We start from the raw sequence: 19159 nt of genomic DNA on the forward strand, positions 1-19159 counted from the left end.
CTCTCGGGTGATGGAAACTAGAGCTGACCGCGATGCTAAACCTACACACCACACTAGAAGTAGCCAGGGGGCATTCCTGCGTTGTCTCTAGATGCCGCGCGCCAGCCGGAGAACTAACTACCCCTGGTAGAAGAAAACACAGTCCTGGCTTGCCTCCAGAGAATGTCCCCACAGGAGATAGCAGCCCCCCACATATAATAACGGTGAGAGCAGATGAAAAGACACACATAGTATGAAAGCAGATTTAGCACAGAGAGGCCCGCTAACTAAATAGCAGAAAGATACAACAGAGGACTTCGCGGTCAGCTGCAAAACCCTTCAAAACACCATCCTGAAATTACCTTAACTCATGTGACAACTCATGACACCGGAGTGGTAATTTCAGCCCAACAAGAGCTTCCAGCTGCAGAGATTCACATAAATGCAAACTGGACAAAACATACAAAAATAGACTTAAGGACTAAAGTGTCCAACTTAGCTGAGCAGAAAACTGGGAGCAGGAACATGCAACAGAATCACTCTGGATACATTGATGGCCAGCATTAGAATGACTGAGGAGCAAAGTTAAATAGGATACTCCCACATCCTGATAGGAACAGGTGAACTGAGAAGGCAAAGCTTGCAGGACACCAGTACCACAAGAGACCACCGGGGGAGCCCACGAACCGAATCACAACAGTACCCCCCCCTTAAGGAGGGGGCACCGAACCCTCACAAGAACCACCAGGGCGATCTGGATGAGCCCTATGAAAGGCACGGACCAAATCAGAAGCATGAACATCAGAAGCTGTAACCCAAGAATTATCCTCTTGACCGTAGCCCTTCCATTTCACCAGATATTGAAGTCTCCGTCTGGAAACACGGGAGTCCAAGATTTTCTCCACCACGTACTCCAATTCACCCTCAACCAGCACAGGAGCAGGAGGCTCAACAGAAGGCACAAGTGGTACCTCATACCTCCGCAATAATGACCGATGGAAGACATTATGGATAGCAAAGGATGCTGGGAGGTCCAAACGAAAAGACACAGGGTTAAGAATTTCCAAAATCTTATAAGGACCGATGAACCGAGGCTTAAACTTAGGAGAAGAGACCCTCATAGGGACAAAATGGGAGGACAACCACACCAAGTCCCCAACACGAAGACGAGGACCAACACGACGATGGCGATTAGCAAAACGTTGAGTCCTCTCCTGGGACAACTCCAAATTGTCCACCACCTGCCCCCAAATACGATGCAACCTATCCACCATGGTATCCACTCCAGGACATTCCGAAGACTCTACCTGACCAGATGAAAAACGAGGATGGAACCCTGAATTGCAAAAGAAAGGGGAGACCAAAGTAGCAGAACTGGCCCGATTATTAAGGGCAAACTCAGCCAACGGCAAAAAGGAGACCCAGTCATCCTGATCAGCAGACACGAAACACCTCAAATAAGTCTCCAAGGTCTGATTAGTACGTTCCGTCTGGCCATTTGTCTGGGGATGAAATGCAGACGAAAAAGACAAATCAATGCCCATCCTGGCACAAAACGCCCGCCAAAATCTGGACACAAACTGGGATCCCCTGTCGGAAACGATATTCTCCGGAATACCATGCAGCCAAACCACATTCTGAAAAAACAGGGGCACCAACTCAGATGAGGAAGGCAGCTTGGGCAAGGGCACCAAATGAACCATCTTAGAAAAGCGGTCACACACCACCCAAATGACGGACATCTTCTGAGAAACAGGGAGATCAGAAATAAAATCCATAGAGATGTGTGTCCAAGGCCTCTTAGGAACAGGCAAGGGCAACAACAACCCACTAGCCCGAGAACAACAAGGCTTGGCCCGAGCACAAACATCGCAAGACTGCACAAAAGTACGCACGTCCCGAGACAGGGAAGGCCACCAGAAGGACCTAGCCACCAAATCTCTGGTACCAAAAATTCCCGGATGACCTGCCAACGCAGAAGAATGAACCTCCGAGATGACTCTATTGGTCCACTCATCCGGCACAAACAATCTACCAGGCGGACAACGATCAGGCCGATCCGCCTGAAACTCTTGTAAAGCACGTCGCAGGTCTGGGAAGACAGCAGACAATATCACCCCATCCTTAAGTATACCCGTAGGTTTAGAATCACCAGGGGAATCAGGTTCAAAACTCCTAGAAAGGGCATCCGCCTTCACATTCTTAGTACCTGGCAGATACGAAACCACAAAATTAAACCGGGAGAAAAACAACGACCAGCGCGCCTGTCTAGGATTCAGACGTCTGGCCGACTCAAGATAAATCAAATTTTTGTGATCAGTCAAGACCACCACCTGATGTTTAGCACCCTCAAGCCAATGACGCCACTCCTCGAATGCCCACTTCATCGCCAGAAGCTCCCGATTACCGACATCATAATTTCGCTCGGCGGGCGAAAATTTTCGAGAAAAGAACGCACAAGGTCTCATCACTGAACAATCTGAACTTTTCTGTGACAAAACCGCCCCCGCTCCGATCTCGGAAGCATCAACTTCCACCTGAAAAGGAAGAGAAACATCAGGCTGGCACAACACCGGAGCAGAAGAAAAACGGCGCTTAAGCTCCCGAAAGGCCTCCACAGCAGCAGGAGACCAATCTGCAACATCAGCACCCTTTTTAGTCAAATCAGTCAAAGGCCTGACAACGCTAGAAAAACCAGTTATGAATCGACGATAAAAGTTAGCAAAGCCCAAAAATTTCTGAAGGCCCTTAAGAGAAGTCGGTTGCGTCCAGTCACAAATAGCCCGAACCTTCACAGGATCCATCTCAATAGAAGAGGGGGAAAAAATGTACCCCAAAAAAGAAATCTTCTGAACCCCAAAAACACACTTTGAACCTTTAACAAACAGAGAATTGGTCCGCAAAACCTGAAAAACCCTCCTAACTTGTTGAACATGAGATTCCCAGTCATCCAAAAAAATCAAGATATCGTCCAAATACACAATCATAAATTTATCCAGATATTCACGGAAAATATTGTGCATAAAAGACTGAAAGACCGAAGGGGCATTTGACAGACCAAAAGGCATCACCAAATACTCAAAATGGCCCTCGGGCGTATTAAATGCGGTTTTCCACTCATCCCCCTGCTTAATTCGCACCAAATTATACGCACCGCGAAGATCAATCTTAGAGAACCACTTCGCCCCCTCAATGCGAGCAAATAAATCTGTCAGCAATGGCAAAGGATACTGATACTTGACTGTGATCTTATTCAAGAGTCTATAATCAATACAAGGTCTCAAAGAACCATCGCTTTTAGCTACGAAAAAGAAACCCGCTCCAAGAGGAGACGAAGAAGGACGAATATGTCCCTTTTCCAAGGACTCCCTAATATACTCTCGCATGGCAGCATGTTCAGGTACAGACAGATTGAATAGACGACCCTTAGGAAATTTACTGCCAGGGATCAAATCTATGGCGCAATCGCAATCTCTGTGAGGAGGAAGAGAATTAAGAGTAGATTCCTCAAAAACCTCACGATAATCAGACAAAAACTCAGGAATTTCAGAGGGAATAGATGAAGCAATGGAGACCAAAGATGTGTCCCCATGATTTCCCTGACATCCCCAGCTTAGTACAGACATTGTTTTGCAGTCAAGGACTGGGTTGTGAGTTTGCAACCATGGCAATCCCAGCACCAACACATCATGTAGATTATACAGTACAAGGAAGCGAATCACCTCTTGATGGTCTGGAGTCATACGCATAGTCACCTGTGTCCAGTACTGTGGTTTATTACTAGCCAATGGTGTAGAATCAATACCCTTTAAAGGTATAGGAACTTCCAGAGGCTCTAGATCAAACCCACAGCGCCTGGCAAAGGACCAATCCATAAGACTCAAAGCGGCGCCAGAATCCACATACGCATCCGCAACAATAGAAGATAACGAACAAATTAGAGTTACAGACAAAATAAACTTGGACTGCAAAGTGCCAATAGCAGAGGATTTATCAACTTTCTTTGTTCGTTTAGAGCATGCTGATATAACATGAGTAGAATTTCCACAATAGAAGCACAAATGATTTTTGCGCCTATAAATCTGTCGTTCGCTTCTGGACAGAAAGCTATCACATTGCATACTCTGTGGTGCCTCTTCAGAAGACACCGCCAACTGGTGCACAGGTTTGCGTTCCCGTAAACGCCGATCAATCTGAATTGCCATTGTCATGGACTCATTCAGACCAGTAGGCGCAGGAAACCCCACCATGACGTCTTTTACAGCATCAGAGAGGCCTTCTCTGAAAATTGCCGCCAGAGCGCACTCATTCCACTGAGTAAGCACAGACCATTTTCAAAATTTTTGGCAATATATTTCGGCTTCATCTTGCCCCTGAGAGAGGGCTATTAGGGCTTTCTCAGCCTGAATCTCCAAATTTGGTTCCTCATACAGCAACCCCAAAGCCAGAAAAAACGCATCCACATTGAGCAACGCAGGATCCCCTGGTGCCAATGAAAATGCCCAATTTTGGGGGTCACCCCGCAGTAAAGAAATAACAATTTTTACTTGCTGGGCAGGATCTCCAGCAGAATGAGATCTCAGCGAAAGAAACAATTTACAATTGTATTTAAAATTTAGAAAACAAGATCGATCTCCAGAAAAAAACTCCGGTATAGGAATTTTAGGTTCAGACCGAGAAGCATGTAACAAAAAATCTTGTATATTCTGAACTTTAGAGTCAAGATTATTCAAATTGGTAGCCAGACTCTGGGGATCCATATTTCAACAGATAAAGTCTGAGCCATTCAGGGGTTAAGAGGAGAGGAAAACAGGAGACTGCAATTAGAGCTGGAGTGCAACTTCAGAGGAAGGGAAAAAAAAAAAAAAAAGGTTTCACACAGTTCCTTTTCTCTCCTGCTTCAGCCTATAGATTAAACATTTGGGCTGGCCATACTGTTATGGTTTCCAATGGCAAGGAAACATCAGAAGCATAGAATAAACGGACAAGCTCTCGGGTGATGGAAACTAGAGCTGACCGCGATGCTAAACCTACACACCACACTAGAAGTAGCCAGGGGGCATTCCTGCGTTGTCTCTAGATGCCGCGCGCCAGCCGGAGAACTAACTACCCCTGGTAGAAGAAAACACAGTCCTGGCTTGCCTCCAGAGAATGTCCCCACAGGAGATAGCAGCCCCCCACATATAATAACGGTGAGAGCAGATGAAAAGACACACATAGTATGAAAGCAGATTTAGCACAGAGAGGCCCGCTAACTAAATAGCAGAAAGATACAACAGAGGACTTCGCGGTCAGCTGCAAAACCCTTCAAAACACCATCCTGAAATTACCTTAACTCATGTGACAACTCATGACACCGGAGTGGTAATTTCAGCCCAACAAGAGCTTCCAGCTGCAGAGATTCACATAAATGCAAACTGGACAAAACATACAAAAATAGACTTAAGGACTAAAGTGTCCAACTTAGCTGAGCAGAAAACTGGGAGCAGGAACATGCAACAGAATCACTCTGGATACATTGATGGCCAGCATTAGAATGACTGAGGAGCAAGGTTAAATAGGATACTCCCACATCCTGATAGGAACAGGTGAACTGAGAAGGCAAAGCTTGCAGGACACCAGTACCACAAGAGACCACCGGGGGAGCCCACGAACCGAATCACAACAGTGGCCCGGGTCACTCTGGGTCCGATTTGGTGGCCCGGGTCACTCTGGGTCCGATTTGGTGGCCCGGGTCACTCTGGGTCCGATTTGGTGGCCCGGGTCACTCTGGGTCCGATTTGGTGGCCCGGGTCACTCTGGGTCAGATTTGGTGGCCCGGGTCACTCTGGGTCAGATTTGGTGGCCCGGGTCACTCTGGGTCCGATTTGGTGGCCCGGGTCACTCTGGGTCCGATTTGGTGGCCCGGGTCACTCTGGGTCAGATTTGGTGGCCCGGGTCACTCTGGGTCCGATTTGGTGGCCCGTGTCACTCTGGGTCCGATTTGGTGGGCCGGGTCACTCTGGGTCCGATTTGGCGGCCCGGGTCACTCTGGGTCCGATTTGGCGGCCCGGGTCACTCTGGGTCCGATTTGGTGGCCCGGGTCACTCTGGGTCCGATTTGGTGGCCCGGGTCACTCTGGGTCCGATTTGGTGGGCCGGGTCACTCTGGGTCCGATTTGGCGGCCCGGGTCACTCTGGGTCCGATTTGGCGGCCCGGGTCACTCTGGGTCCGATTTGGCGGGCGGCACCACTCTGGGTCCGATTTGGCAGCCCGGGTCACTCTGGGTCCGATTTGGCGGCCCGGGTCACTCTGGGTCCGATTTGGCGGGACGGGTCACTCTGGGTCCGATTTGGCGGGACGGGTCACTCTGGGTCCGATTTGGCGGGCGGCGCCACTCTGGGTCCGATTTGGCGGGCGGCGCCACTCTGGGTCCGATTTGGCGGGCGGTGCCACTCTGGGTCCGATTTGGCGGGCGGCGCCACTCTGGGTCCGACTTGGCGGGCGGCGCCACTCTGGGTCCGTTTTGGCGGGCGGCGCCACTCTGGGTCCGTTTTGGCGGGCGGCGCCACTCTGGGTCCGTTTTGGCGGGCGGCGCCACTCTGGGTCCGTTTTGGCGGGCCGGGTCACTCTGGGTCCGTTTTGGCGGGGCGGAGCCACTCTGGGTCCGATTTGGCGGGCGGAGCCACTCTGGGTCCGATTTGGCGGGCGGAGCCACTCTGGGTCCGATTTGGCGGGCGGAGCCACTCTTGGCCGCGCTGGCCAAGATCCCACCTCGCAGTGTCGTCCAATGTAATCCCACTGCGGGCCTGGGATCCATGGGCATGCGCAGTGCATATCTTCGCCTCTCACTCCCCTCCTTCCAGCTTCTTCAGACTGTGCGGCGTCACGGCCATGGCATGCTATTAGGGATCAGCTGACGGAGCACAGTCTGAAGAAGGCGGAGGGAGATGAGTGAGAGGCGGATGTTAAGATATACACTGCGCATGTCCATGGATCACAGGCCCGCAGTGGGATTAAATCAAGACACTACGAGGCGGGATCTCGTCCAGCGCGGCCGCACAGGCGCAGCCAGCCTGACACCAAATTATGTCAGAAGACAGGCAGCGCAAAATGTGTGCATGGCCAAGGGCTAACATAACAGCGCAGGCTCCGGGACAGATTCAAACAACGCTGAGGAGGCGGCACACATCGCCAAGGGGGTAAGAATGATGGCTGTGCTGCGTCACATGACAAAGGAAAGTCCCTCCGACCGGACGGTTTAACGGTGTGAGGGGACACATTTCAGAAGTGTTCGGTTCAGCGTATGCAAGGAGCACCACGAAAAGAGGCACTTTTCCCTTTTGCATCATTACTGCTGCACAAGGTGGCTCTTTCAGTAACAAACGCCTGGGGGGGGGCAGGTTCCCTTAAATTTAAGTTGTTGTGCCTGCGTGGCGGTCACATGACACGTTGCCGTATACACAGCAGGGGAGCAGCAGGCATTACTGAACCCCACTAACACATTGGCGAGGTGTTTGGCTCTGTGCGGACAGCACTTCCGGACAACAACTAGCGGTGTTGGAGCCCAGGGACAGCAGGAGGAGGAGGAGGTGGAGGAGAGAGGAGGGATTGCCACACACACAGCTGGGGAACAGCTGACGTTACTGAACCCCAATAACAGAGGAGCGACTGTTCACTGTGCAGACAGCACTTCCAGACAACAACTAGCGGTGTTGGAGCCCAGGGAAAGGAGGAGGAGGAGGAGGTGGAGGAGAGAGGAGGGATTGCCACACACACAGCTGGGGAACAGCTGACGTTACTGAAACCCAATAACAGAGGAGCGACTGTTGACTGTGCGGACAGCACTTCCAGACAACAACTAGCGGTGTTGGAGCCCAGGGACAGAAGGAGGAGGAGGAGGTGGAGGAGAGAGGAGGGATTGCCACACACACAGCTGGGGAACAGCTGACGTTACTGAACCCCAATAACAGAGGAGCGACTGTTGACTGTTCGGACAGCACTTCCAGACAACAACTAGTGGTGTTGGAGCCCAGGGACAGCAGGAGGAGCAGAGGAACACAGTGTAGGCCGAAGCCTGATTGGAGAAAGTCGAAAGGGAACCTTTAACCCCCCCCAAGGCGTTTGTAGCTGAAAGAGCCAGCTTGTGCAGCACAAAGGATGCAAAAGGAAAAGGTGGCTCTTTTCATTATGCTCCTTGCAAACACAGAACTAAACACTTATAAAATGTGTCCCCTGAAACCGTGGGACCGTCCCGGAGGTGGGACTTTCCTTCGTAATATGACGCAGCACAGCCGTCATTCCTACCCCCTTGGCGCCGTGCACCGGCTCCTCAGCGTTGTTTAATTCCGTCCTGGAGCCTGCGCTGTTATGTTATCCCTTGGCCAGGCACACTTAGCGCTGCCCATCTTCTGACATCATTTGGTGTCAGTCTGGCTGCGCCTGTGCGTCCGCGCTGGCCGAGATCCCGCCTCGCAGTGTCATCTAATGTAATCCCACCGCGGGCCTGGGATCCGTGGCCATGCGCAGTGCATATCCTCGGCTCTCACTCCCCTCCCTTCGGCTTCTTCAGACTGTGCGGCGTCACGGCCGTGGCATGCTATTAAGGATCAGCTGACGGAGCACAGTCTGAAGAAGGCGGAGGGAGATGAGTGAGAGGTGGAGGTTCAGATATGCACTGCGCATGTCCATGGATCTCAGGCCCCCAGTGGGATTAAATCAGAAGACACTGCGAGGCGGGATCCAGGCCAGCGCGGCCGCACAGGCGCAGTCAGCCTGACACCAAATGATGTCAGAAGAGGGGCAGCGCTAAGTGTGCCTGGCCAAGGGATAACATAACAGCGCAGGCTTCGAGACAGAATCAAACAACGCTGAGGAGCCGGCGCAAAGCGCCGGGGGGGTAAGAATGACGTCTGTGCTGCGTCACATTACGAAGGAAAGTCCCACCTCCGGGACGGTTTTACGGTATCAGTGGACACATTTTATAAGTGTTAAGTTCTGCGTGTGCAAGGAGCTAAACAAAAATAGCTACCTTTTCCTTGTGCAGCATTACTGCTGCACAAGGTGGCTCTTTCAGTAACAAACGCCTTGGGGGGGGGACAGGTTCCCTTACATTTCAGTTGTTGTGTCAGCGTGGTGGTCGCAGGACACATTGCCGGCTACACAGCTGGGGATCAGCTGACGTTACTGACACCCAATAACACTGGGTCGTATGTTTTGACTGTGCAGACGGCACTTCTGAGCCTCAACTGGCGGTGTTGTAGCCCAGGAATTTCAGTTCAGGTGGTAGAAAGATGAACACAACTGGAGACCTGGATACTGTAGACAGTCACCTAATTATTTAATCAGGAAGAGGAGTGGCAAATTCCTGCGAGATCCAGGCCTTGTTCATTTTCAGGAAAGTAAGCCGGTCAACGTTATCGGAGGATAGTCGCATGCGACGGTCAGTTAGTACACCACCTGCAGCACTAAAGACGCGTTCCGATAATACACTAGCCACAGGGCAAGCCAGCACCTCCAATGCATACTGGCTTAGCTCTGGCCATGTATCCAGCTTTGAGACCCAAAACTTGAAAGGGGAAGAGCCGTCTGGGAGTACAGCAAGAGGGCAAGACATGTAGTCTGTCACCATCTGACGGAACCGTTGCCTCCTGCTGACTGGAGCCGTCTGTGATGGTGTAGACTTTTGTGGCGGGCACACAAAAGTGTGCCACAGTTGGGCCATACTGGTCTTGCCTTGGGCAGAGGCACTGCTTCTGCTCCCTCTTTGTGCAGAGCCTCCTCCACTGCCTGGACGCACTGAGCTGCTTTGTAATGCACTAGCAGCACTTCTCTCAGTTGGACTGGAGAAGATGATGGAATTCACCAGTGTGTCTTGGTACTCCCGCATTTTTCGCTCCCGGTTCAACGGTGTGATGAGGCTTTCTACGTTGTCCCGGTAGCGAGGATCGAGGAGGGTGAACACTCAATAATCAGACATGTTGAGAATGTGGGCGATGCGGCGGTCGTTTCTCAGGCACTGCAGCATGTAATCCACCATGTGCTGCAGACTGCCAACTGGCCAAGAAACGCTGTCCCCTGCTGGAGGCGTGATCTCTGCCCGCTCGTCATCACCCCACCCTCGCTGTACACACTGAGTACTGGACAATTGTGTAACTCCCTCCTCTGGACGGATGTCTTCCTCCTCCATTGACTCCTCCTCATCCTCCTCACAAAGTGTCCCCTGCCTACGCGTTTGTGAGGAACCACGTGGCGCTGACTGTCCAGAAGATGATGGAAATGGTGAATCCTCATCCTCCACCTCTTCCACAACATCATCCCTTAGCGCTTGCAGTGATTTTTCAAGCAGGCAGATAAGGGGGACAGTCATGCTGACTAGTGCATCATCTGCACTCGCCATCCGCGTGGAATAATCGAAGGGACGCAAAACCTGGCAGACGTCTTTCATAGTGGCCCACTCTGTAGTTGTGAAGTCTGAACGGCGTGGAGTGCGACTTCTTTGCGCCTGATGCAGCTGGTACTCCATTACAGCTTGCTGCTGCTCACACAACCGCTCCAACATATGTAACGTGGAATTCCACCTGGTAGGTAGGTCACATATGATGCGATGTTCCGGCAGGCGGTGTCGGCGCTGCAGAGCCGCAATGCGCGATTTTGCCGTGCTGGAACGCCGCAAGTGAGCACACTCTAGGCGGACCTTGTGCAGCAGTGCATCAAGATCCGGATAGTCCCTCAAAAAACTCTGCACAACCAAATTGAGCACATGTGCCAGACATGGGATGTGAGTGAGGTTGCCGAGGCCCAGAGCTGCCACCAGATTTCGGCCATTATCACACACTACCATGCCTGGCTGGAGATTCGCTGCCACAAACCACACATCGCTCTCCTGCTTGATGGCATTCCAGAGCTCCTGCGCTGTGTGGCTTCGATTCCCCAAAGAAATTAATTTCAAGACGGCCTGTTGACGTTTGGCCACGGCTGTGCTCATGTCGGTCATAAAAGGTAAACGTTCATCACGGGTCCATGTGGAGGTGGACTGTGACGGCTCCTGCAGCGATGATTCTGAGGAACTGGTGTAAGAGGAGGAGTCAATGCGTACAGAATGAATTCCTGCAATCCTTGGAGTGGGCAGGACACGTCCTGCGCCACTCGCACGATCTGTACCCGGCTCAACAACATTAACCCAATGGGCAGTGAGGGAAAGGTATCGCCCCTGTCCATGTTGACTGGTCCACGCATCGGTGGTGAGGTGGACCTTGCTACTGACGGCGTTCAGTAGCGCGTGTTTTATGTGTCCCTCCACATGCTTGTGCAGGGCAGGGACAGCTTGCCTGCTGAAGTAAAAGCGGCTGGGCACATTGTACTGTGGGACTGCCAATGACATCAAGTCACGGAAGCTGTCAGTCTCCACCAGCCTGAATGACAGCATTTCCAGTGACAGAAGTTTGGCAATGCCTGCAGTCAGAGCCTGTGCTCGTGGGTGGTTTGACGAGAAAGGCCGCCTTTTCTCCCATGCCTGTACTACCGATGGCTGTAGACTGGGCTGGGAGTGTGTGGATGACTGGGAACGTGGTGCTGCGGGTGGAATTACAGTGGGTCTCTGGACAACAGGGCCAGAGGTTCTTCCACGGCGATCCTGGGAGGAAGCCGAACCAGCTGCGTGTGAGCTGGAGGAAGAGGCAACACGAGCTGAAGAGGTGGTAGCTGCCGCTGTTGGTTGGCCTAGCTCTTCAGTGTGTTTTTCTAACTCCACCGCGTGCCTGGTGCGCACATGTTTCCACATGTTGGAGGTATTGAGGTTGCTGACATTTCGACCTCTTTTGACTTTGTGATGACACACCTTGCATTTGACATAGCAAATGTCATCTGCAACTGTGTCAAAAAAGGACCAGGCACTGCAAGTCTTGGGAGCGCCCTTTTTGGCTTTTGAAAGAGACATGCTCCTAACGGGTGCCAAAGTGGAGGCTGCAGGATCCGCAGTCTTCCCCCTCCCTCTTCCTCTTTGGCCCGTTCGGGGAATCTCTTCCTCAGAGCTGCTCCCACCACCTTCCTGTCCCTCACGCCAAGATGGGTCAAGGACCTCATCATCTACACTACCCTCTGCCACCAACTGCTCCTCCTGGGTAGTCTCAGCAGCAGAGCACGCACCAGAAAGTGGCACCTGAGTGTCATCAGCGGATACGTCCTGCGATGTGGTGACCGGAGGCACTGGCCCACCCGCCTCTTCAGACTCAGAGAGAAAAAGCTGTTGGGCATCACTGCACCCTGCCTCTTCTTCCATTTCTCCAATGCTGCTTGGCTGGCCCCGTTTCCAAGCCAAGAGATTCAGAGAACAGAAGTAGAGACGGCTCCTGTCCTGGGCTCTCTGTCTGCCTGGGCAATTTGGCAGGTGGTGAAGAGACAGATGGGTGCTCTCCAGTGCTCTGTGTCTGAGAGGATGTGGCACTAATTGAAATCGATGCATTAGCTGCCATCCATCCAACAACGGCTTCAATTTGGTCTTCACGCAGCAGCGGTGTACGGCGTTCTCCGACAAAGCTGCGCATGAACGACTGTTCCCTGCTGAAAGTGGGTGCTGCAGAGTCACCGGTGCCCGCAGCAGGCACAGAATCCCCACGTCCTCTCCCTGCTCCGCGCCCACGCCCACGTGCCTTACTCCCTGCCTTCTTCATCTTGGTTGACTGATAAAGATAAGCAGAAAAGTACTAACGGCTTTGTGTGCTTATTCCTGAACCGCTCCTAACAGGTATAAGAAACACTAATTTTCTAAAGTGTGGACTAGACTTTAATAAGTGCTAATGTGGCCTACACAAATGTAAAGTGGTGTGTTTGGTGAACTTTATTATTTATTTATTTTTTGGGGGCTGAACTGATAACAGAGAGAGCTGCAGTCACACGGAGACCGTGCAGACAGCCGTAAACGGCGCTGCAAGGCCCAAAAAACCTCCTCTACTTTATCCTATGTAGTGTTTTTCCACAAGTTAGCTGGATACGGGTGGAAAGACACTAATAGGAATTTTTTGAAAAAATGTGCAGCAGCCTGCACTACTTAAAACAAAAGGAAAATTGATTTGACGGTATGACGCAGTGAAGAACCCTGAGCTGGATACAACCAGGCTATGGCTGCTCACAGACTACAGGGCGAGCTGCAGTCACACGGAGACCGTGCAGACAGCCGTAAACGGTGCTGCAAGGCCCAAAAACACTCCTTTACGTTATCCTGTGTAGTGTTTTTCCACAAGTTAGCTGGATACGGGTGGAAAGACACTAATAGGAATTTTTTGAAAAAATGTGCAGCAGCCTGCACTACTTAAAACAAAAGGAAAATTGATTTGACGGTATGACGCAGTGAAGAACCCTGAGCTGGATACAACCAGGCTATGGCTGCTCACAGACTACAGGGCGAGCTGCAGTCACACAGAGACCGTGCAGACAGCCGTAAACGGCGCTGCAAGGCCCAAAAACACTCCTCTACGTTATCTTATGTAGTGTTTTTCCACAAGTTAGCTGGATACGGGTGGAAAGTTACTAATAGGAATTATTAGAAAAAATGAGCAGCAGACTACACTACTTGAAAAAAAAAAAAAATAGAACAGTATGAGGCAATGAACCACCCTCCCTGAACTGAATACAACCAGCTATGGCCTATGGCTGCACACAGACTAGAGAGTGGGCTGCACTCACACACACACACACACACACACACACACACACACACACACACACACAGACCTTGCAGATCGCTGTGAAAACAGCGCTGCAAGGCAAAAGCAAGGTGATTAGTAGGTGAACACAGCGGTTGCTAAATTAGCCTTGGAAAAGAACAATGAAGCAAATCGCTATCTCTAAACTGGCCCTCAGTCAGCAAACAGCGTCCTGTCACTAACTGAATTCACAGCAGAGTGAGCGCAAAATGGCGCCAGCGACTTTTAAACTGAGGCATGACATCATTTCAGCAGCCAATCACAGCCTTGCCAGTAGTTTCATGCCCTCCATGCTGAACAGGATGTGCCCACACTTGGAATCATTCTCATTGGCTGAATTCGTGCAAATTTGTGCAGTTTGAATCCTGGGAACTTCCGATTCCAGTATCCGATACGCGGCAAGTATCGGATCTCGGTATCGGAATTCCGATACCGCTAAGTATCGGCCGATACCCGATACTTGCGGTATCGGAATGCTCAACACTACACATAACTTAATCTATGGACATGTATGGTTTGATTTCTTAGCCTCTGTGGATTGGATAGGTTGTTACTGACATCTGGTGAGAATTTCATGTTAATAGCACCGTTAAAAATATACTTACTTAGAAAATTGATGATGTGTTCAAAAGTTATTTTGCCCACTATATATGTCTGTATATTAGTGTCATAGCATATTTGTGTACCTGTACATTAATTTAACACTAAAGATGTGCAGGCCCAATTTTATTGTGTTTTTGTAGTCTTCTTGGAACGCTTTCAGCCTAATCAAGTATCATGGTGCCCTCCTTGCTCAGTTTCTGAAGCTTGCTATTAAATCTCAAACTAAATTGCTAACTATTAAATGCCAAAAATCTGAACAATATTTTGAGTGATCATTGTATGCTGCTGAAAACAGTAGGTTCCAGAATATCTCCACCTAAATCTACAAGTTAGATTTGACAATTTGATGCGGATTCTGTTATGGATTAAAAAAAACTTCAATATTAATACTGAAAATCAACAGATGATCTGCAAAATATTGTGCAGGCTGCGGATTGAAAGATACACACAGCATGATCATATCCGCAAGCAAATCTGTAAAGTGTGAACGGAGTTCTGACAACTCCATTCACTTAAATTATAGTGAAAAATAGTTCGAAAGTGGGAGCAGAAACTTCACCACAAATTTGCGTCAAATACGGGAAATGATGTTATTGTTTATGCTGCAACATTTTATCAATCAGTATTAGCAAATCGTTCTGATTGCAATATAAAACCACATGGGGAATGTAAATGTGCGTGGAATGCTAGAAACAGTTATCAAACTTTTGTCATTTTCTAGATTCCAAAAGGAAAAACATGTCAGACTACATTTCAAGACCCCCAGCCTGTTAAACTGACTTTATCTGAGTGTTCTTCAGTGCGAAGCTATCGGCCCACCTACTGCGGGACGTGCACAGATCGAAGGTGCTGCATCCCCAACAAATCCAAAATGATTACTGTCCATTTCCAGTGCCCGAGTGAGGGTACTTTCTCTTGGAAAATGATGTGGATCACATCCTGTGTTTGTCAAAAGATTTGTACTGACCCTGGAGATATATTTGCCCATCTTAAGATTTTGTGAGTAGCGGCCCGCCAGCTTGTCTTCAGCAACTAAATGCTACAGACAGATTTTCCACTGATGGTACTACTGTATAATAAAAATATGCAAGAAAATGGGTGATGTAAGTGCACCTAAGGCCGGGGTCACACTTGCGAGTGCAATGCAAGAAACTGGCGCATCAATACCCGGCACTCGGGACTGAAGTATTCAGCTGCATAGAAATACATACAACCACACACTCCGGTCCCGAGTGCCGGCGGCAGTGCTGGGTATTGATGCGCCAGTTTCTCGCATTGCACTTGCAAGTGTGACCCCGGCCTAATGCGAATAGTTCAGTAATCCCGTCTAGCGTCATATTTTAACAAAATATCTGCTTGTACAATTAGCTATTACATCTGAAGAGACTATGTCCAGAGTCACTGTGTAAAGACCAGTGACTTACCACTTTAACTGACATTATATGTATGATTGCACTTGCAAATCGAAGGTCATAAGTTAAAGGGGCTTTCTGCCCTGGGTTAAAAAAATAAAAAATATATAAATACACAAGAGGCTCTAAAATAAGAAAAATAAATCATGCCCACCTTGTGCTCCATTTGCCATTCCTTTGAGTGTTAGAGTATGGTCACATGAGCATATTTACTCTGATACGAGAGAATCCGGCAGATTATGCTAATAACACTCAAACTCTGTTGATCCGAGTGTGATCTGATTGTCTTGCATGAGAGAATCGCAGCATAGCTGTGGAGAAGACGAAGAATATAATTCTCCATCTTCTGCATTGTCTGTGTGCGTGTGCACCGGACTGCTCTCAGATGTCATCCGAGTGCAGTCCGATGTTTCATCCACATCCATACACTTACATTGGTGCCAGTGACCTTAATATCGGATGTCCTTGCCACATGCTGTGATTTTTTTCTTGTGCCGAATCGGCGTGAGAAAATAATCTCAGATCTGCTCTGCCCCATAGGATATCATTGGGCTGAGTGCTATCCAATAAAACATCGGATAGCATTCAGCCGTTTTATACACCACTGTGGGCGAGACCTTTCCAGGGTCCCCTGCCAGTCTCCTGCACATGCCTATTACTTGTCTGTGTAAATCTACACAGGTAAAGTTGAGCAATTCAGCCTTAGGCCATGTTCCTAAGAAGAGCTTTTGGTCGTTTTTTGACAATGCAGAATTTCTGCACCTATTATTTAAATTAGAATACTTATTTTCATTTGTTTTTTCATTGTGCTTTTGTGTGTGTTTTTTTACCATGCATTTTTATAGCATTTTTTATGCTGCGTTTCTTGTCTGATTGGTATGGCATGCTCTAAATAAAGCTGCTTTGTTTTTGATACCTCCTGTTTTTTTGCTTTGACATAACTTTATTGACATACAGTGGCGAGAAAAAGTGTTTTTCCCCTTCCTGATTTCCAATCCTTTTGCATGTTTGTCACACTTAAATGTTTCAGATCATCAAACAAATTTAAATACTAGACAAAGATAACATCTAATACAGTGTCTATGGGGAAAATCTGCTCAGAAAACAGCATACTCTCCAACCCACACTGCAGCTCAGTTTACGCTGTGTAAAATAATAGCACAGTGAGCCTGAGATTTCTATAAATCCCATTCACTTTGCTGGAACTGTAAGGCTATGGGCACATGTTGCAGATTGTATGCAGGCCCTGGGAACCATATAGTCCTGTTTTAAAAAAAAAGAATTAAAATAAAAAATAGTTATATATTCACCTTCCGGCGGCCCCTGAATCCAGCCCAGGCCTTAGCGATGGTTCCCAGTGATGCCTTGCGACAATGACCTGTGATGACGTAGCGGTCTCGTGTGATGCTACATCATCTGGGGTCACTGTCGCGAGGCATCACTGGGAACGGGAACTGCCGGGACCATCGCGAGGAGCGGGAAGACTGCAGGGGACGCTGAAAGGTGAGAATATCACATTTTTTTTTTTTATTATTATTTTTCACATTCTATCTTTTACTATTGATGCTGCATAGCAGCCATGAAGTCCCATATAAAAAACCAAATTTTATTAAACAATATTAAAACCACCAGATACAGTACAGTGATGCATAAGGGGAGGAAAAGGTGTACTCCTTACAGCCAAAACGGGCAAGATCACCCATACATAGCCTGCCTGAGTATCACAATATGCCTCTATAATGGAAGAACCATAGCTGCTAAACAGAACAATATTGGAACAATGCCACAGCATAGGACATGGTCGGGGTCGGGCTCGGTCACCTATCTACCCTGTCTGTCTCGCATATGCCAGGTATGTTCTTATGCTGAGGTGTTACCGTGTCCTATGCTGTGGCATTGTTCCAATATTGTTCTGTTTAGCAGCTATGGTTCTTCCATTATAGAGGCATATTGTGATACTCAGGCAGGCTATGTATGGGTGATCTTGCCCGTTTTGGCTGTAAGGAGTACACCTTTTCCTCCCCTTATGCATCACTGTACTGTATCTGGTGGTTTTAATATTGTTTAATAAAATTTGTTTTTTTATATGGGACTTCATGGCTGCTTTGTCTTTCTTTTTGTCTTTTGAGCTATGCTTGGCAGCTGGCCCCTATTGGTCCTTTACGCATATTTAATATTGATTAGCCCCATTTTTGTGGAGTTATATTTCTGTATGTTGATTCAATATGCTTGCTTCGATAACATTATTATGATGCTGCATAGGCAGCATCATTAGTAAAAAGTTGGTCACAATTGTTAAGCACTATGTTTGACAAGTGTGACCAACCTGTCAATCAGTTTCCAAGCAATGTTACAGATCACTTGGAAATGCAAATATTCTGCAAGCTAATTACTCTTGCAAAACGCTAGTGTTTAGTGGGAATACACATGCCAATTCTGCATGCGATATACCCGCAGCTGGGAGTTGCAGAATTTCCGCGGCAATTCTGCAACGTGTGCACATAAGATAATATGCAATGTCAAAAACACACCAAAAGCTCATTGTGGGAATGTAGCCTCACCCTTAGGCTATGTGCCCACGTTGCAGAATCTAAGCAGAATTTTCCTCATACAAACTGGACTCCCTTGCCAGGAAATCCGCTCGCGTTCTTTTTGCGTTTCTATCGCGTATTTGTCGCTTTTTTCTTGCGTTTTTTTCCATGCGTCCCAAAACAATTTTATATAGCGGCAAATTCATCGTGATTCCGCAAAATTAATGCGATGCGTTTCAGTTGCAGAAAAAAACGCAGCATGGGCACAACAATGCGGAATTTCATTAAAAGTAATGTGATGCGTTTTGTAAGCGTTTTCAAGCGTTTCCGCAGCGGAAAAAACACTTAAAAAATGCAACGTGGGCACATAGCCTTAGCGTATTTCCACACTGTGTAATTTTTAAGATTTTAAAACAGAAGATGCTTCATGAATTGCTCCTTTCTAACTGGAGATTTGTAAACCTAAAGCGTTCCAAGCGCTTGTTTACTGAGCGCTTCTTCAGCATTTTTTTATTTAGATAATTTTTTGCATCTCTTTACTCTGTCAAACATCCGACACCCATTATAACACAGGCATAATTCTCATTATCATATGTTTGGAAGGGACAGTTTAGAAAGGCCTTTGAATTAGGAAAGAAGCAGCAGCAAGGGAATATTCATACGAAAATTGTGCCTTTGGATTAGCCACGTTGAATTGGGCTAATCCGAGCTAGAATCTGTGCTCCTTCAAAATGCAAACCTGTGGCAGACATCCAATGCTTAGCCTCAGATTTTTGCAGTTTTGTGGAAGCAAAATCAATGTTTTATATTTCAGGTTTTCCAATGGTCCAATCTGAATGTGCCCTAATAATTGCACTGACGCTGTTGCCTGTAGAGATGCAGGGAGCAGATTCTGAAGCTCGCCCTGAAATTCCTCTGTGCACATCACAGCAGTCTAACCCGGACTTGGTGA

The 19159-nt window shown here is 48.4% G+C and overlaps 1 protein-coding gene across 1 annotated transcript in view; it reads left to right on the forward strand.

The window, feature by feature from the left end:
• Positions 1-15394, forward strand: part of CCN6 (cellular communication network factor 6) — a 72479-nt gene extending 57085 nt beyond the window's left edge. Inside the window, exon 4 of the mRNA XM_077281686.1 lies at positions 14986-15394. Within this exon, the coding sequence (XP_077137801.1) occupies positions 14986-15267 (282 nt within the window). The 3' untranslated portion in view covers positions 15268-15394. The remainder of the gene's footprint in view (positions 1-14985) is intronic.
• The last annotated feature ends 3765 nt before the right edge of the window (positions 15395-19159 follow it).

Source organism: Ranitomeya variabilis, chromosome 2 (genome assembly GCF_051348905.1).
Source record: "Ranitomeya variabilis isolate aRanVar5 chromosome 2, aRanVar5.hap1, whole genome shotgun sequence".
In the NCBI taxonomy this organism is placed as follows: Eukaryota; Metazoa; Chordata; class Amphibia; order Anura; family Dendrobatidae; genus Ranitomeya; species Ranitomeya variabilis.